The 21,640-nt window shown below is 30.7% G+C and overlaps 1 protein-coding gene across 2 annotated transcripts in view; it reads right to left on the bottom strand.

Annotated features, from left to right (window-relative positions):
- Positions 1–513: 513 nt before the first annotated feature.
- Positions 514–21,640, bottom strand: part of LOC111062921 (lipase 1) — a 31,140-nt gene continuing 10,013 nt past the window's right edge. For both annotated transcript variants that reach the window (XM_039438986.1, XM_039438987.1), the window contains 11 exons: positions 20,819–21,065; positions 18,639–18,788; positions 11,657–11,738; positions 10,875–11,020; positions 7,454–7,652; positions 5,694–5,796; positions 4,948–5,194; positions 3,430–3,579; positions 2,815–2,896; positions 1,639–1,784; positions 514–1,051 (listed from right to left, as the gene is read on the bottom strand). In XM_039438986.1, the coding sequence (XP_039294920.1) occupies positions 896–1,051; positions 1,639–1,784; positions 2,815–2,896; positions 3,430–3,579; positions 4,948–5,194; positions 5,694–5,796; positions 7,454–7,652; positions 10,875–11,020; positions 11,657–11,738; positions 18,639–18,788; positions 20,819–21,065 (1,708 nt within the window). In that variant the 3' untranslated portion in view covers positions 514–895. The remainder of the gene's footprint in view (positions 1,052–1,638; positions 1,785–2,814; positions 2,897–3,429; positions 3,580–4,947; positions 5,195–5,693; positions 5,797–7,453; positions 7,653–10,874; positions 11,021–11,656; positions 11,739–18,638; positions 18,789–20,818; positions 21,066–21,640) is intronic.

Raw genomic sequence — 21,640 nt, 5'->3', positions numbered from 1 at the left:
ATGGTTTGACCTATTTCCATACTTAATTATCAATCGATTTCAACTTGATAATCAAAATTTTGTTAATTGATAAAGTTTGATAACTCAAAGTTCACTAATTATGACAGCTCAACTAAACAGAGATTTCTCCAAGTGATTCCGTGGCGTATCGTAATACGTAATTGATACCGGTAAATGGAAGGTTGCGGGTTCGAGATTGATCAAACCCATTTTTTCGCCGAGAATTTTCAATTCTGATGAAGATCATCCACGTGATTTTGACAACATAATTATTTTATTTTTTATGTTTCCTGGGCATAAAAAAATTACGTTATAGAACCCAGCATTTTCCCCAGCGCAGTAAATTCCACACGTTTCAGTAAATCTACTGTCATCTTATACATCATAGATTTTAGGGTATATGATAACATGGATGCATGTGTGCAAGTGCTCTACAGATCATGCATGAGACGAAAAACAAAATCTGTAGAATCTAAGAGAATGAAGAAATTTAGTAGTGGTAAAACACATATGTAGGCTATACAATGAGTTTATTATATTTTCTCAATTATAGTTCAATAGGGTGGAAAAAATGAGAGTAAGACAGTGTGATTTTGAATTCTCCCAAAACTTAAGAAAATTTGAATAGGTCTATCTTGAAGTATTTTTGAAATTTTAAAGCAATTTACTTGTATATTTATTGATTAATAAAAGCACTTCAATCGTATGGGCTTCTTCATTAAAATTAATAAGAACAATATATTGTTTTTATTAATTTCATTGATTAATCTATTTCATTCACATACGAGTGGGTACAAATCATATATATACCTTCTACGCTGATTGGGAGACGCCAACAGAATTTCTGAAATCTTGGAAAAATTTGGAACATCTACATAATATTAATAGTTAGAATTCATTTGAATGTCTTCAATGCACTGATAATCTTTGTATGAAGCAGCTCTTTGATGTCTTTTGACCACAAAAAGTCCAAATGAGTGAAATTAGGATCTTCTATGTAGATTCTTGAAACTGATGTTCCTTCAAGACTTTTCTCCAAAGTATCAACGTCCTGGAAAAATTAATCAGATCTTTTTAAAAAGTATTCTTTAGCAAATCTCTCACAATTTCACACAATACTCTCGTTAAACTAACACTGCAAAAGTTTAGTTGGATCAAATCACATATTTCATCTAGTGACCCGGTAGGTCTACACGTGCAGGTTTGATTTGTACAGTATTTTGGAGAATTATATGTTAATTCACTGAACAATTTGAAATAATTAAACTTTGGAATTTTACAAACATTAACATCAATATTTGGAGTTGATATGTATTGAATGGGAAACGGCATATATTTGAACAATGGTTGACGCTTGTTATAGAGTAGATTGTGATTTATTTTCGTTATAAATGTTCCCAATTACTTGAACTTAATTATCTGATTCAGTAAATCACAGACTTTTTCAAGTGCTCCTGCTTACCACCACAAAATAAGGGAAGACATATTTTATATTTGCTCCTTATACTACACTTCTGCATATACGGTACTTCACATCCTAGAACCAACCTAGCTATGATGACTATGTTCTACCCCATAACCTCCCTAATTTTACAATTATTCCAGTTAAGGAAGTAGAAAATAGTGATTAATCGTCACCTCTTGTGCAGTTAGATAATCATTTTTCCCCTGAATCAAAATAATTGGAACTTTCACATTTTTCAGATTATAGTCAGGAGGAGTAGCCTGTCCATATAACTCTTCATTTCTCGATTCGCCATAATCATACTGGCAGAATCTGCCACCTGAAAAGGAAAATATTTCAAATAGGATAAAAAATGCAAAACAATTCTAAAAGTTCTAGAATCTCATGTGATAGGCTAATCAATCATAATGTAAAATACAAAAGACCTCAATATTCAAATTTTTGATCACATTAAACTTATTTATTTTTTTAAGTATTGATTGAAATGAATAATAAATAAATACAAATACATCTCAAAAATTATTAGGTACCGTACAATTGACTCATCTGACATAGCTCATCGGAATTTTTCCATAGCCTTCACGTTAGAAGTTGAAACAGAAATGTATGTTAGATATGATGAAATAAAAACACATAGATGTTGTCAGTTTTCTACACTTTAATTAAAGTGTAGAAAACTGACAACATCTGTGTTTTTATTTCATCATGGAACGTTTCTACAACATCGACCACAACTCAGTTGAAGTTTTATGTTAGATATAATTATGATTGTATATATATGTATCCAATTTATCCATGCTCATGTTAAAATAAGGATCAGAAAGCTAAATTTTTCTCATGTAATTTTGCCTCATTGTCATTCATAGTTGAATAATCCAATTTTGATTATTTTACTGATAGTACCGTAGCTATAGTTCTGTTGAACATGCAAAAATCAAAAAGTTATTACTTTCCTTGCCCTATTACCATAGGTAAGGAAAGTATTGTTTTCCGAAAAAAATTAAGGTACCCCAATTTCCAAATTTCTATACGTTTCAAGGTCCCCTGAGTGCAAAAAAGTGTTTTTTTTATGAAGGCTACATATTCATTTTCATTTGAGCTTAAATATAGATCACAGTAATACATTTCTGAATGTAGAAGTTGTACCATTAACATCTATATTTGCTATGCTTCAGGCATATAATGAATAGCATTCATATATAGTTGCCTATGTATCAATAAATAGATAAATATTCTGTTGTCTTCAGTCTTATAAGGAAAATTTATTATGAAGCTCTGATTCCTGATACTGATAGCCCATAAAATTAATGAGTTTTAATAAAGCGAATAAAAGTGCAAAATATACTCACTATCCATGAATTGAAAGTAATGCTGCATGACTTTGAAGGCGGTTCCTGTAGGAGTTATTTTAAAGTAACGGGTAACTGAATCCTACAATTTAAAAGACAACATTGAAGAGTTTAAAAAGCAAAAAGTGATTTAATAATAAGCAGTTCGTGATGGAAAACAACATTGAAGAATTTAAAAAAACAACATTGAAGAATCAAAATACAATGAAATTAATTCAAAAAGTAGATTTACGAGAGAGAAACAATTTGAAAGCTTCAATGCCAAATTTGATTTGTTTTGATCATTTTGATGCACACATTTGGAAGTTGAATATTGTGCTAGACAATGAACAAAATTTATAATTAGATAGGACTAAAATGTACCAATTGTAAACTATAATTTGGGTCATATATATGTCACATTATTTAAAATATAAACCCAGTATCATCTGCACAATCGATATTTGTGATTCAGCCTATTATTGCTTGCTCTATGGTAAAAGTGTATGAGAAATGATGAAAAATTAATTGATGAGTGCTTATTCTAGTGAGTTATTTTCAAATTAATGATGAATAGTTTATCATACATAAATTATTGATTAATGTTATTAAATAAAATTAGAAAATTTCACTTGCCGCATCATACTGTCCCTTATTGTGTCCACCTAAAGTACCCAAAACGAAGTAGGAAATCCATCCTATTATCGGAATTTCATAGAAGTTACGACCAAACACGGAGGTGGGCTCTGGCAATAAAATTTTCACTCTGTACAGTTTCAGTATCATCTGCAATATTTTAAAATATTACATTACAGTACTAATAAAATTATTCTCACATTCTTCTTAATTGCAGAGATTAGCCTTACCTATCTATTTTCTCAAATTGCAAAAAATGTGTGCTTTTAAATAATCATAATCTGACTTTCTTTGTTTTGGTGAAGGTACGGTGATATTGTAGTAGGTAAGTAGATATTATATTTACGACATTGAATACGATTGTCAAAACCACTTTCTACAATATACAAAATTTATCTTTTGAAATTTCAAATGAAAGCATCTTAATAAATAAGTGGTTATGCCCCTTCCCAGTAGTTTCTATTCAATAATTGGCCAAGTGAAGTGAGGTCTAAGATTCAAGTCAACGGTTTGGCATTTCTCTTAATGTTTGAATCTTTATATGTTGCGAAATTACAGCGAAATGCGGTAATAATAGTCAAACATAAATTTGACAGGTATGCTCCTTTTTAAATTGCGTGTCAACGTATATACAAGGTTTTTAGAAATTTTGCATTTCAAGGATAATATAAAAGGAAAAAGGAGCCTCCTTCATACGTCAAGATTAGAGTAAAAATCAGACTATAGAATTATTCATCATAAATTAGCTGTCGAGTTGATTATAAATTGCATGCCATGACGCATGCAATTCAATATCTCAATGTAACTTGGTAAAAAATCAGCTGCTGTGTAGACTATAAATTGCATGCCTCATTGGATGCAATTTTTATGCACTATTAAATGAACTATTGATTGCGTGCAATAACACATGCAATTAATACTAAAATAACATAGTATTGTCTCTCGAATTTTCTCTGCTTTGAACTTGGGCTGTCCTGTTGCCAGTATGTCTTGAAAGAGATTCGCTTTTGATGTTAGCATTTTTGATACACCAACCCGAATAGTCATTAGCCGTTTTCACACAGATATTTCGCCGACACGACATACAGACAGGATTTACTCTGATGGACAGTATAAGATGAGGCTGCGGTTTATAACTGCGCGAGGTTTACTGTTCCCAGAACTACTAGTATTATTGTTTACTTGAATATTTGCTGGTAGTGGTACGGGTTATTTACTACCACTACTACCGTACTATATTTCTAGGGGAACATATATACTACCATATTTTATGGACCTATATTGAATACTACGGGAATGTATGCTACATTGTACGTGAATGTATGCTATATTGTACGGGAATGTATGCTACATTGTACGGGAATTTATGATATATTGTACCGTACGGGAATATATAGTATAGGAACTATACTATATGGTACTGCTTGTACAGGTTCAAGTTCTAGTTTTTTTTCATACGGTACCGGTATAGTAACTAAAAGCAAATAAATAAAAATGTCTAAGTGAGAAAATACTCACAGCTATAATACTACTCAATATTTTAACGACTCGGATTGTAACTCCTCTGACATGCTTCATGAAGGACACTGGTGACAGGCTTATCATTCCAGTTACTTTCGAATTATACTCGGGTTTTGTGGCCATCAGAACGTAGAAAGCAGTGGTACCCATACTATGACCGATGTAGGTCAATTTATTCGAACCAGTGTTTTTCAGTATGAAGTCAATTATAGCAGGCAGATCGTACTGGGATACTTCATGGAAGCTATAAATAAATTGAATAAATATTTTTTTTTGTTATTTAACTTGAAAAGCGATAGACGTCACAATATAATTTCCAGTAGCTAAAGAACTGATCCAGTCAAGAAGAACATGATGAAGATGAAGAAGAAGAAGAAGAAGAAGAAGAAGAAGAAGAAGAAGAAGAAAAGAAGAAGAAGAAGAAGAAGAAGGAGGAGGAGGAGGTATATCTGATATTCGAGTACACTACCTTATAGCTTTCCTTAGATTTCCAGATCTGATGAGATACATGGCAAACACTGAATTGTAATAACCAAGCAAATACAAAAAAATCTAAAAATAGCTGAAATAAAATAAGCAGATCACCAAAAAAATGCACTGGGAATGAGACAGTAGTAAACCATTACTCCCTTACAATAAATTACCATGTGATATTTTTATAATAATCTTCTTCAGTTATATGTTCAATGTAGATAGTAGCCTAAATTACATCATAAATAATAAAACAGAATAAACTAATTTACCTATAATCAAATGAAACAGAGGCGTTAACAGTGCTCCTTCCATAGAGGTTACCACGAAAATTCGACAACCAAACGTCATAGCCTAAATCTGTAAGAGCAAATCCTGAAAAATTACAAATAGTTAATATAATAGTAATAATAGTTATTATAATAGTTAATTGAAATAGTTAGATATTTTATCGTGCATTGTTAATTTTGAACATCACTAAAACTAGTAGTTCTGTGAACAGTAGACCTCGCGCTCAGTAAGTTAAATTACCTGTTGCTATGTTTTCTCAAAAATTAATAAATTATTTATCAATTTAAAATGTTTAGAAAAAAATCCTGAATAAATATAGAGCTTTCTGTCCTATCGTACCGTGACGTGTCGTCCCGGAATGTGAGTGTGAGCGCTGTTATCTGGCTGCAACTGTCTATAACGTTGATGGAAAGGTAAATTTTCGATGTTTTTGAACGGGTAGTATTATAGTCCACTAGACAGCTGATTCATGATGAATAATTCTATAGTTTGATTTTTAGTCTAATATTGGCGTATGAAAGAAGGCTCCTCTTTTCTTTTATATTATCCTTGGAATGCAAAATTTCCAAAAACTTTGTATATAACGTCGACGCGCAATTTAAAAAGGAACATACCTGTCAAATTTCATGCAAATCCATTACCGCGTTTCGCCGTAAATGCGCAACATATAAACATTTAAACATTAAGAGAAATGCCAAACCGTCGACTTGAATGCTAGACCTCACTTCGCTCGGTCAACTACTATCCCATAGAGGATCAAACTTCTCCTTCGATTGGTGATAAATAATCCGTTCTTATGATTTTTAAAGTTTTCAATTCACTACTTTCCAAAATATCTTAACATTTCGAGATTTCAGATGTAAGAGATTTTTCAAATTATTGTAAATAACGTATAAAATAATGTAGCCTACTTTCAGTAAAATTTTCAAGTAAGGTAACTCTCTCCTATCATATTTACGATAGGGTATATTAATAACTGATTTTACTGATAATTTTAGATGATAGCCTATAGCTACTTATGACATTTCGGAAAAATAATGTGTTTCTGAGTGTTTTTAATCTATCATATGGTGTGTTTTCTGTTTAAATTATAGTATTATAAAACTGAAAGGTGTTTTCTGTTAAGTGCTACAAAATGATCTTCTAGTGAATTTTCTTCTCCCTTCATGTGTCATGTGTAGACCACCTGAACTTCCTACTTAGCTGTCCACATTTCCAAACCTTCCTGTTACCTCTTATGATGATTAATAATCTATGAACTCCTTTCAACCAAACTTTGAAATATTATAAATTCATAATCCATCTCTTTCCTTATCCATAATCCACTCAAATTTGAAATCTCCCACTCGTAACCCATAATGGCGCCCCCTCAATCTGTAATCCTTTTCCTCCATTCATATTTACTACGTACTCTGTGGTGTTGACAGTTGGAATTCAAATTAAACAACAAAACACCGCACGGCGCACTCACTACAACTGCAGACGGTTGGCAAAGGTTGGCGAAGCCACCGAACATTTCCGAAAAATAATAAGTTTCTAATAAATAATACGGTAAGTTGAATAATAAAAAAAAAGTCTCCAAGTGTTTTTAATCTATCTGTATTGTGTGTTTCCTGTTTAAATTAGTATTATAATATTTCATAATTCCTTCAAGAACCTATAGGTATAGGTAGTTATAAGTTCTAGTACCTAATGAAAGAAGGATAAGTTTGAAATAATGAGGATAGAAGCATTTCCTTACCAAGACCACGCTCCTTGCCGAGATAAACCCAATCTGATGAGCTGCACATGATTCCATGTTGGATAATTACAACAGGTCTTTCTTTTTTGCGATCCTCTGTGCTTTTTGGTAATATTCGGAAAATATTTATTATAAAACCGTCGTTTGTTGTGACATTATGAATTTCAAAATTATATCCAGCTTCGGCTATCAATTCATTCTGTAATTAAATTATAGGATACCTGTTGGTTGGCTAATGGAAAAAAATTGACGAAATATATTCTTACAATAATTCATTATAATAATTATGATGAATTTATTTCAATAAATAGGCATAGTATACAATTTCACTCCACATAATAGTACCTATTATGGATGTGTTGGGCTAATAATATAATATGATGACCTCATATTATTGACCTTTTTAGGTATGAGAAGGCTAGTGTTGGATTTGGTCCTTATTAAATTATTGTTTAATGTAGTGCAAATAAGTATAAGAATTGATTTTGAACAAGTTTTTAAAGTTGAACTCTCAAATAAGTACTATACAAAGAACAAAGATTGCAAGCTCTATTGTTTGTCTATAATTTAGTGTGAATAGTTACAGATTCATTAAAATCGAATTCAATTACAGTACCTACATTGATTTTGTGGCATATTTATGTCAAAATTTCACTCTCTCATATTATCATTCTCATCATTAATTAAGATTTGAAAATATCGGAATATATTCAGACCTATATCTATTTATCTACAGCCAATGGTTTGTTATTGTATCAATAAATTAATTAATAAATAATAAACGTAAATATAAGTGAATTTATCAGAAGAACAAATTATCGCTAGGAAAGGTTGTCTAAGTTCCTAATGAATTAAATTCTAATATGTCTGAATATTTGATTACTTACCGTTTTTGGAATTTCTGGAGTTGTGAATACTAAAGATAAAATAGCGTTGGTTGAAATGATAAATTCACCCGTGAATAGAAAACTAAATAATATTAAACTACAAACACCCTGCATTATTTGTTTTTAGGTGAGAAAATATACCAACATATAATACTTGATATGATAAATATTATACTCCAAGCCTGATTTCTAAAGTTTTCTTAGTTGATAGGATATTACTTGTAGAAAAATGTATTTCATTGTTTACTGTCCTATTGTCTTACTTTTCATCTTGAATTCAATTCAGTGATGGAACCTTTCTGAATTTAGATAAGACATGTGAACTGAATTTTAGATTTAATGGGTAACAGTAAAACAGAACTATATTTTTATTTGAAGGTTTATTTATGATTAGGATTAGGTACAGATTTAATAGATGATTGTAGAAGAGTTACAACATTGTTATTTTCAATCAATTTTTTTCTGGGTATTATAGTACCTACTACACATGGCTTAACTTGAAATGAGGCATTCAATCAATAGATTCAAATAGATTGAAATTCAATAGAATTCTATAGGCCTACTAGCTGATTTTATGAGAAACAATAAAAAATATAACTAATTTGGTAGTTCCAATATTGAAAAGTATGATTATAGATCATAATCAAAGTCAAGGTAAGCCAATTTATTAGTTTTCAACAATTTATTATTGCTTCTCCAAAACTATTGAACGAGCGTTAGTGAGTTCTCACTTTTGATTTACTGAAGACCAAAGTCGTAGTCCGTCTGTTTGTATGTTCTACAAAATCTTTAAAAAGAATTGATGAAACAACTTCAAATTTTGAACACGTATTCTTTGAACCTTTTTACAGGTCATGTTCGTTGGATAACAAATAATTTACTCACTCTTTCGTCCTTTTTTAGGATACAACAGATTACATTGAGTGTGCATAAGAAAAAAATGGTTTTGATTTATTATTATTTAGTCAGCTGAAGAATTCATTACATGCAGTTACATCAGTTTTCCATTCATTCATTCATAACATCAGTTAAGGCTATTTGGTAGCAACTTGGTACGGTAGCTATTACATAGACAGACCTTATGCGCTGACAGATGATTTCAGCTGGTTAATATACAAAATAATTCATAACTTTCACATAAACAAACTGATACGGGTAAGTATTAATGAGTGGTTTTCGTCATTATTATTATTTTCTCTTGGAACTCTGTATCGAAATCATGTATTAATCATGACCACCTTCTCATTTGAAAAAATGAGTTTGGATTCAAATGAGGGACAAAAATGTTGAAGCATCGAAGTAATTTTTATTTTTTCAAAAATAGGATCCTCAATGATACCTCCTGTCAAATTATACTTGTGAAAGAAATATTTAGCTGTTTTCACAATTTTCACCAACTCTGTATAATTAAAAGTTGCTGGTTTCAAAGATTACAATACAACAGTAAGCTCTTGAGCGAGTTCTCCAACCCAGGGGGTAGTTTATAATTCTATAGATTTACAAATATTATTTGAAAAATCATCTGATGAAAATGTTTTATTCAAAATTGAATAGTTACTCAAAAGCTCATATTCATTTGAGTTGGTGATTATTCACTCCAAAAGTTGAAAAATTATCTTCACTTTCCTAAGATTGAATAACTAAAGAACAGGACATAAGGGTTTTGAATTTTAAAACACAATTTTTATCCCGGTGCAAAACACGGATTACTGTACCAGCTAGTCAATAAATAAATATGATTATTATTATTACCGATGTATATTGTATTCTCCACAATCTTGTTGTAATGTTTCCCAAATTTCACATCATTCGGGATTATGGGGTTGTAAAATTTCTTGCTTAGTCTTAAATTGAAAATGAATAAACAATGACTTCTACGAATTACAATATGAAGAATATATCAAATATCAAGTGAACTGAATATAATTTTAGTCCAGATGGGTTCTGCTTGAAACATTGTACACTCTAATACTATAATCGTTAGAATTTTCTGGTAAATTGTAGCTTGGTACAGTGGAATTTCCCATTATATCCAATGAATGTAGAATTGTTGGGAACAGTATGGTATCCACATCCTTTGCCCACATGAAGTCGGCATGTGAAAATTGCGAATTTCCAAGTTTAATATGAATTCTTATGTAACTGCCAAGCTGGTCCAGCAATTTCCTAGCATCCTGGAAAAATTTGAAATTCAGAATATATATTTTTTAAATACAAATGAATTTGATAGTATTTCATCACATCCAGATATAGAATAGATTTATGAGTTAATTTTCAGAGGGTGATCAAAATAAATCTGAAATTCAATGTTACTGTTAATAGACATCCCTGACATCTCCTCATAATAATTAATGTTTATGTAGTTTGACATCTCCTCATCTTCTCTCACTGTTAATATAGGCCTAATCTCCCGATATCTGATAAAAAATGTGTGCCAAATTTATGAAATCAAGAATAATTTTTCTCAAAAAGTGATGATTTTTCAAATAATAAAACTAATGAAAATCACTTAATCGATAAATAAACATGATTACCTCAAATACAGAGAGATAGTCATTTTTTCCTTGTATCAAAGCTACTGTCACCTTGAATTTTTCTAGATCATAGTCAGGTGGCACTTCTTGTCCATATAATCGTTGATTTTTGGGTGATCCATAGTCAAATTGACGAAAAGCTCCACCTGAAAATGAGAAAAAATTGAAACAAACTAAAATTGAGTGAAAAACAGATTCCAATAGAGAAATTTAGTGAAATCAAAATAGAAAACTCTCAACTATACTGAAATAAGGGATGAAAGCCAAATGAAGCCTTTACATACCGAATTCAGTAGGCCTACACTGGAAATAATAAGGCACCCTGCTTGCGTAAAATAGTTCACGTCTTTCCTTCCCCCTTTGGGCACCCCTGCTAAATAAACAACTAAAAACTTGAAATCAAGTATTAATTGAAAAGAAAGTGGAGTATTGGAGAAAATTGGAAAACCTTCACTACAACACAGACATTTGAAGAAATTTCGAACTTAACAAAAATAAACTACAAAAATGTTAAAATCAAATAGGCTGATGTTTGAGAAATAAGTTGAAAGTCTGGAAAAATATGAAAACTTCATTTCAAAACCGGGAAAATTGAAAACTATACTAATATAATAGACAGCAAAATAGTTGAAATCATGTAAGTTTTAATCAAGAACGAGAATAAAAGTACAAATTCCGACATAGTGTGATATTTTTCTTGCAGTTGAGAAACAGGAGAAACATTGGAAGAAGAAACATGAAATTCCTCTTATTAATATAGTGTAGGCTATAAAGCTTCTTACTTTCCATAAGTTGGAAATAATGTTGAGCAACTTTCCAGGAAGTTCCGACTGGTGTGATGGCCAAATACCGTGAAACCATCTCCTAGAAACACACAATAATTAATTATTACTGAAAAATCATAATAATATGAATTATTGAGGAGAAAGTAAAAAATGTGCATATTTAGAATATGTATGAACTGTATGTATGTAGTATGAACTGATATTGATATTATGCAATCTTTTTTCGATTGAAAACAATTATTGATATGGAATGAGAAAAGACAGACATTTATCGATTTTGGTTTATTAAATTGGGCGTTTTTTATCAAACCTTTTTTACTTAGGTAAATGAACTTCCCGGTGGCTTTTGACACCAATCTATATTGAGATTCCCTTTTAAATTGTCAACATTAGTTGTAAATGCATCCCACTCAATTAGTGCTGACAGTAGTTGAAATTGATACTAGAACAGTAGGTCCATTCATCTTTCATTATTATCCCTCTCATACAGGTCCATGGTTGTTCATTAGGGCATTACCTCTGGCAAAAAAATGATTTTTCAAGAGAGAACGAAGGTTATACAATCACTTCTTTTCAGAGTGAACTTTAACATTTTGATTTTTTCAAACAATTTTGAACAAAATTGTTTGGGGACCTTTCCAGTTAGAGAAAATCCATAGTCACCATGTTTAAGAAATTAAGTTTAACTATTAGGATTTTATGATATAATGTTTTTCAATGATTCATCCTACTAAACTTTCTTTTATACTGCGACTAATATACTCCCTTCTGCACGAAAATCTATTGAAATTAATGATTCAAATTACAGTCAATTGCCACAAGAATCATTGAGAGAGTCGGATGAACTTTTTAATCAGCAGTTAACACGGTCAAATTTAATTGATGCACATGCAATCGGGCTATATTGTAATCAATTATCACTGTCTTGTTTAATAGATTAACATGATCTAATCACTTTTTATTATATAATTTCATTTAACCCTGTTGGTTTTTGTTGATGAAGGCAGAATGTTGAAAACTGAAATTCTATATGTTGTAATATTACATTTTTTCTCACATTGGAATCGAATCTTCAATTCGAGATCTATGAAACTTTATAGGAAATATCAGAGTCATCGATATACGGACAAACTTTTTGACTGAGAATTTTTTATCGTAAATGATTGTTGCATTGTTCCATGGTGTCACCGAGGCTGGGTTAACAGAATTAATAGATAAATGGTTTATTTAAATAGAGATGATATATAAAAATTTAAAATAATAGTTTCAAAATAAAGTTTTATTGAGAACAAATATAAAATGTGAATTCTAAACTTGTAATTTATAATTTTTTGGTGACGTGTCCGTAACGTTGAGGTGTCTAGAAGCTTTGCTTTTTTCCTGTGTGTTCTTTCTTCTCTCTGAAACATGGCTGGCTGATGTGTGTTGTAACTTTCTGCTCTCTAAATAATTTTCTATTTAAGTGAATTTATTAATGTTTTAATTTGAGTTTTAATCAGTTTATAGTGTTCTATTTTGTCTGTTTATTGATTTGTGTGTATCCAAGCCAATAGCCACTGTTTTTCAACTGTAATCTGGATAAGTACTTAGCTCGTAGTAACTTTAAATGCTTAGGCTTGTAATATATTGTTCTTTGTGTATTTATGTAGTATATTGCCAAAATTCATCTGAAGATTATAAGTTCATTTGCTCTGAAAATTGGATTTCTCATTCATAGGCGATAGATCCATTCATAATTTATCAAGAATCTATTACGTTGGAGCCGATAAATTTCCTTAGGTTAATAGGTGTGAAATGCTATTCAGCCGATTTAGGAAAAATTGGTTGCACAGCAAATGTTACCCCTGTGGTGGGACCGAATTACAAAATCAATATGTCCCAAATGGTACACCATGAAATCCCTGGTTATGAAAAATTATTGGTAGGATAGATATCTTGATAGGTTATGAATGGTATACTGCTGAATGGGAGGTCGGTTCAAGAGAGATCAAGTTTTAATGAATAGATATCAGTGCATATTACAAAATGGCAAACATTAAAAATGATATAAATCTTATAGCATTCCTAACACAAAGATTTGATAATTTTAAACAAGAGCAAAATGCTAGGTTTGATGAGCAAAATGCTAGGTTTGATGATATGAAGCAAGAATTTGCTAGCATAAGACTAGAGCAGGTTAGTATAAACCTTCTATTGAAAGATGTACATGAAACATTGAGTGATAATCATGAAGATGAAAACAAATTGAAGCATGATAATAGTAGTGTTAAGATACAAGATCAACTCATTCAAGTTTCTGACAATGTAGGCCTAGTTACTGTTGTTGAAAAAGTCAACCCTAATGAATAGTAGAATTGAGTAAAGAAGTAGGTAGGGAGTTGTCTTCACTGAAAGTCAACTATCATAAAAGTAATATTGCTACATTGAAGGTTAGGAAAACTATAAACAAAGTGAATGATTACATGAGACAGGTTTCTGTGGAGGTTAGGAACAATGTAAACAAAATGAATGTTGCTTTGAGTCAAGTTGATGAGTTCAACTTTCAACTGAGAATTGAAAAGGTGTATGCAATGCATTCTCAAGTGAACATGACTAACTTTTGTAAGCAAAATGGCTTTGTTGAAACAAATGAACCCATGAATAAAATTATGTTCTTGAAGAAAACAAAACACAAAGTCACCATTGATGTGTAAGTATTCAAAGGTTGTTTCAAGTTGCTTATTTACAAGATGATGACTGTGAATCACATGATGAAAGGGTATTCCCCAGCACACAATGATTAGGAATCCTGTGTCATGCCGGGATTCAGAATAGCAGTGACCGTAAATACTACGTATGGTAAGAGTCCATAATTGTGTCTTTTTTCTTTCCTGTAGCCTATTTTTCTTGGCCCTTAATCTTTTCAAATTTCGATTCTTTCCTGTCTTTGTGTAATGTTCAGTAAAATTCTTCTATGATGCATATCTTAACCAATCTTGTCCATAGTCATTTAAATTTGTATTCTTCTGAAATAATATTAGAAGTTAAAATAGTAGCTTATTTTCCTAATCTTTAAATTGTTGATAAAACTTAACTTTTCTAAAATCTATCCATTGTAGTGTAAAGAATTGTGTGCTTGTGATATATTTTTTCATCATGTATCACTTATGTGAAGTGTATCAATTTTGTGTACATTGTTTTAGGGAATTTATTTACCCAGTTTTCTTTTCCTCTTGTTTGTATTTTTTTAGGGAACTTATTTACCCATTATTCATCTTGATCATCTTTGTATTGTAATCTTGAAATGTTTATATTTATTATACAGTCTTTAAATTATAAATTATTTTAAAAAAATGAATGGTTCAATTTAGAACATGCTGAAATCTATTCTTATGTATAAATTCTTTTGTTATAATAAATAAACTTTAAAATTTGAAAGTATTAATGAACTGTGTAGCCATATATATGTGATGTATTAATGAAAGTTAACTTGAATAATAATGTTTTCATTGAATAAAAACGTTGTGTTATATTATCAATTGAAATGAGTTAAAGGTTAAAATTTTTCTAAAGTTTTTGTAATTGATATCTTTTTCAAAATTTTAAAACTGTTTGTTCTATAAATTTTGATATGATTGATTATCGTTTGAAATGGATGCTGGAGTGTATGTAGAATTTTTAGTGGGGTTTGTTGATTAGAATTTTGCTGGTATGTGATTGTTTTTTGAGATGGAAAACCATTATTGCCTAAAGAAGAAATGACCAGAAGGTTATGACTTAGAGAGGCAGTAATGAGATAATATTTTTTGTGTTGATTAATAATGTTGATTGCCATAGATGCAAAATAATGATTAATAATGTTGATTGCCATAGATGCAGATGATTACTTATGAATATTGATTGCCTTTGAAGCAAAATATTATTGATGTTTTGAATGATTTCTTGTTTAATGATTGATAGTGAAGTTTTGTCATGAAATGTAGTTTGTGTTTAGAACATTGAAAAGTCGAAATAAACTATAGTATCCAACAAACGATGATTAATAATATTGAATAATTTGCTTTTTATAAAATATTTGAACAGTGAATAAATGAAATTTTTTTTTATATTGAAATTTATAATTGATATCTCCATATTTCACAATTTATGTATTGCTGACTGTATAATAAGATGTTAACAAATTTCGATTTTATATTGATTATATACTTAGACATAATTATCATGTGTATTAGATTGTATTGATAGCCTAATCAAAATTTTTCTTTTCAGTTTATAAGCATTTTAAGATAACAGGTACAGCACAGACATTAACATTGAAATAATTATCATGTGAATCTCGAAATCAGCAACAAGTGAACACCATGAAGAGTGTTAAGAACATTTGGGTGATTTTCGAACAAGTGTGACTCATCTACGCCAATATCTACACCAATATCTATGCTGACACCAATATCTACACCAATAACTATGCCAAAATCTACGCTGATGCCTACACCAATAACTACGCCAATATCTACACCAATAACTACGCCAAAATCTACGCTGATGCCTACACTAATAACTACGCCAATGTCAACACCAATATCAACACCAATATCAACACCAATAACTACGCCAAAATCTACGCCGATGCCTGTGCTGATGCCAACGCCAATATCTATGCCGATGCCTGCGCCGATGCCAATGCCTGCGCCAATGCTGATGCCAATGCCAAAATCTACGCTGATGCCTACACTAATAACTACGCCGATGTCAACACCAATATCATCACCAATAACTACGCCAAAATCAATGCCTGCGCCAATGCTGATGCCAACGCCGATGCCTGCGCCGATGCCAATGCCTGCGCCAATGCTGATGCCAATGCCAAAATCTATGCCGATGCCTGCGCCAATGCCAATGCCTGCACCAATGCTGATGCCAATGCCAAAATCTACGCCGATGCCTGCGCCAATGCCAATGCCTGCACCAATGCTAATGCCAATGCCAATATCAACGCCGATGCCAATGCCGACACCAAAGCATACGCCAATAACAATGCCAACGCTTATTGCTGACTTTGTATCTCAAACTTCAACACTACTACATTACCTGGAGGTAATTGCCATCCATGTTCACATTCACAACTTTGAATTCAGAATAACAGTCACAGTATCATGTTAGAATTGATTCAAAAAATCCTCTCCTAAATTAATCCTGTATGCAGAACTCTAAACCTTGAAAGCTGAAAATATCAAAAAACCAAACCTTACCTAAATTAATCCTCACCTAAATTAATCCTGTATGCAGCGTCTATCTCTTTTCCAAAAAACGAATTACCTTGTCATTTCAAGCCTGAAATGTACATTGTATAATTACAAATATGATAAAAAATTTACGTGACTCTGTATCGAGTTTGGTATGCAGCCGTCCACTACAAGCATGAGGCAATGCTAACTGAGATGTCACCTGTATCGAGTTTGATATGCATCAGTCGACTACAAGTATCAGCCCAACACTACGTGCATCCAGATCAGCCCAACACTACGAGTATTCGGATCAGCCCAACACTAACGTCATCACACTGGAGTCACACTTAACTGAAAATCATACTGAGTGCCTTAACGGACTGTTTTCCAAAATGTGCATCAATAAAATCAACCGTGTCAATAGTGAAAGAAAGGAACATTTTTTGATTTATTGAAATTTTTCTGTGAAAATTAAATGTAACAATTCATCAATTCATTTTAAAAAAAATAATAATAATTTTTTTTTTATTCAACATACTAAATTTTTTTTATGCAATAAAAAATTAAATTTTCTATCTATTAAATTTATGTGCAATTTAAAAAAAAAAAAAAAAAAAAAAACATTCTTTACATATTAAACTTTCTGTTGAGATATTTTCCTTTAAATTATAAAGCTAAATCAAAAGTAATTTTGATATTCTATACTTTGAAATATTGTTTGGAAACATATAACAAATGCTATTGATGAATTTTTATAATAATTTTCAATTATAGTTGACATGTGATGTTTTTATAGAAAAAATTGTTACTGTTCACAAATTTAATTTCAACAATTTTCAAACACTAAAATTTTTTTATGTCAAGAGGGGGGTATTTGTAATATTACATTTTTTCTCACATTGGAATCGAATCTTCAATTCGAGATCTATGAAACTTTATAGTAAATATCAGAGTCATCGATATACGGACAAACTTTTTGACTGAGAATTTTTTATCATAAATGATTGTTGCATTGTTCCATGGTGTCACCGAGGCTGGGTTAACAGAATTAATAGATAAATGGTTTATTTAAATAGAGATGATATATAAAAATTTAAAATAATAGTTTCAAAATAAAGTTTTATTGAGAACAAATATAAAATGTGAATTCTAAACTTGTAATTTATAATTTTTTGGTGACGTGTCCATAACGTTGAGGTGTCTAGAAGCTTTGCTTTTTTCCTGTGCGTTCTTTCTTCTCTCTGAAACATGGCTGGCTGATGTGTGTTGTAACTTTGTGCTCTCTAAATAATTTTCTATTTAAGTGAATTTATTAATGTTTTAATTTGAGTTTTAATCAGTTTATAGTGTTCTATTTTGTCTGTTTATTGATTTGTGTGTATACAAGCCAATAGCCACTGTTTTTCAACTGTAATCTGGATAAGTACTTAGCTCGTAGTAACTTTAAATGCTTAGGCTTGTTATATATTGTTCTTTGTGTATTTATGTAGTATATTGCCAAAATTCATCTGAAGATTATAAGTTCATTTGCTCTGAAAATTGGATTTCTCATTCATAGGCGATAGATCCATTCATAATTTATCAAGAATCTATCACGTTGGAGCCGATAAATTTCCTTAGGTTAATAGGTGTGAAATGCTATCCAGCCGATTTAGGAAAAATTGGTAGCACGGCAATGTTTTATAATGACAATAAATTTAAAATAATTTGTAAAAGAATATAGGCTACTATAAGGAATTGATTGGTCATTAAGTGTAAGATTCGTCACATACCTTATCATACTGTCCACCATCGAATCCACAAATTGAACTGATGAAAGCTACACAGATTTTTTCAATAATTGGATAATCACAGATGTTGTTATTATTAAAGGTAATTGGATGCTTGAAAACAATACGAATATTGAATAGCTTCAGGACAGACTGAAAATTTGACAAGAACAAATATGTATCAATATTTATTATGAAAGCGTATACTTCAATTGAAATAACAGTGCCTAAATTACCGTACATGAATAAATAAATAGCAGAACATTGAAAATATATCATAAAATATGCTTTTACAAATGAATTCACATACACACTTATAAATATTTGAGTAAGTAATCAAAAGCATTGGATGTTGATGTTGTTAAATGTTAAAAACAATTAAAATGTTGATTAATAACATTGGAATAGTTTATAATGAATAAGGGAAATGATGCCATATAATATAAACATCTGCAAATTTGAAATTCATTTATTCATTCAATTTCACAATCAAATTAATGATTGTGAGAAAATCAACAGAATAACCCCAAAACTGTTTTTATCTCAAATAATACAATGTAATATTGGTATTGTTTCTATCTATAATAGCAGAGAACAAATTCTCAAAAGCTTAAGCAAGTAAACTGAAAAAAATGAAACATTATATACTCCATTCTACGAATAGGTACATTTGTAGTTCGTCGTACAAATTGAAATTGGATAGTAGAGGAGTACCGTATGCTGCTAATAATTTTTCCTTTGCCATATTTTTAGCCTCTACTTTTTCCTTTGCCATATTTTCAACCTCTACTTTTGTCTGGGAGAAATTTTGCTATACTTTTTATATGATGAATGTGGAACTTGTATGAGTATTAATGCTCAATTGAAAGCTGGATAATGTTCGGATTAATACCTTATTTGGAATATAATCATTTAGTGCCATTCAAGAAAGCTTTAAGAAACCAAAAGTGTCTTGTCAATGGAACTCTATATTATTGAATTTTAATATTGTTCCAATGGAACAAATTTCAAGTAAGGATTATTGAAAATTTTGTGATGAACAGCTTTGAAGGCATAGTTCTTCTGCTGTTCTAAAACATCTCACAATATAATCAAATTTTTGTTAAGAAATATATAATTGAAAGAAACTCATTCTGGAGTATTATTTACAGTAAAATCACAAACACCAATATATTCGAGGTGTAAGTTAGTATTTGTTTGATTACTACAGCTATTCATTGAAGATTTAAAATTATAGTCTGTGTAAAATGAGTTTTGACTTGGCCCTCCATCTGAAGAAATTACAAGGTGGCAATTTGTGTAAAATTGCAACTTTCTAAAATTTTTAATTCAACGTCAGAATTAGATGTAGAATATCATCCCCGATATCCTAGTAGTGCTAAAAACGTTTCAGGGTTAAAGGATTAAAAGGAAATTTAGCTTTTATGATGAAATTGGAAACATTGCAAAGATTTGTTTTTCTTTTGAATATCACTTCTCTTAGAACCATGGGGCGTCGTGATGCGTAATAATGTTATATCAAATTAACGGAGAGAATGTCTCCTTTCTATTGGTGTCTGGATAATTTCTATCCGACCTATAGTTATTTTCTAATTAATGATTATGTTCGTCAATGTCGAGAAATTTCGAGCAGAAAACATGAAATTTACAACATGCTGTAAACTTTTTTGTTTCAAAAGATAAGTAAGTGGTGAAAGCGAGGAAGTTTCTCAGAAATAATTGAAATTATTTTTCCAATAATTGTCAAACGTACTCGGAAAATCGTATTTTGGCCTCTCAGGAGTTTCAAAGTCAAGGAAAGCGGCTGAATGGCCTATATCAAATTAACGGAGCATTCTCTCAGTTAATTTAATATGAATAAATTATTACACATTATGACGCTTCATGATTCTGAGAGAAGTGATATTCAAAAGAAAAACAAATCTTCGCGATGTTTCCAATTTTATCATTAAAGTTGAATTTCCATTAAATCCTCCAACCCTGAAACTTTTTTAGCACTACTAGGATATCGGGGATGATATTCTACATCCAATTCTGACGTTGAATTGGAAATTTGAGAAATTTGCAATTTCACACGATTTGGCAACCCTGTAATTTCTTCAGATGGAGGGCCAAGTCACAACTTATTTTACATAGACTATAGGGATTGCGCCGATAAAAGTATTTAATAAATTTTTACTTACAGTGATGAAACTGCTGAAATATTTTATGACACGAATCATAATTCCTTTGACATTATTCAGGAACGATATTGGTGCCAGACTTATCATACCTTTAAATTTCGAATTATATTTTGGTTTGATCGACATCATTGTATAAAACGCGGTTGTTCCCATACTGTATCCAATGTAATATAATTTCTCTGCTCGAGTTTTATCCAGAATATAATCAATCTGAGCAGGTAGGTCGTATTTTCCCATTTCATGAAAACTGTGAGTAAGAAAGAACGTTAAATGTTGTTTTTGGATATCAATTTTATTTTATAAAATTTACTTGTAAAACAATAATGTAACTTCTACCAAAATCTAATGAACTTTAATGGTTTCATTGTGATTTCCAATTATTTCACAGTGATTTCAAATTCTTTATTTATATATATATTAGCCTAACTATTTTCTTCTAAAGTTTTCATCCTAACTTTGAATCGTAGCCTTATAGTAGGACAATAAAAGTGAAAATGTTTAGGCTACTCATCAGGATTATTATTATTATTATCATCAAAAGCTAAAAAGCAATAATTATGGTAATCAAGAGATGTGATCATTGCCTCCCAAATATATATTTATAATAAATTGATAAACATTTTATTGATTCATTTTTGTTCAAGATCAAACATTTTTTCAAGACAAAATCACTTTTTGTTAAAAAGAACGACTAGCATTCAAAAATCTTATCAAAAGTGGTTCAAAATGAAAGATTTAGGACATGATAGGAAATTTAGAAATTTTGGCCTAATAAATTTAAATTGAATATAAGGATATTAGTAGAGTAGCAATAGGGCGGTG

Source organism: Nilaparvata lugens, chromosome 12, assembly GCF_014356525.2.
Source record: "Nilaparvata lugens isolate BPH chromosome 12, ASM1435652v1, whole genome shotgun sequence".
Classification (NCBI taxonomy): Eukaryota; Metazoa; Arthropoda; class Insecta; order Hemiptera; family Delphacidae; genus Nilaparvata; species Nilaparvata lugens.
Note: the sequence above shows the minus strand (reverse complement) of the source record. Positions and strands in the feature narration are given on the sequence as shown.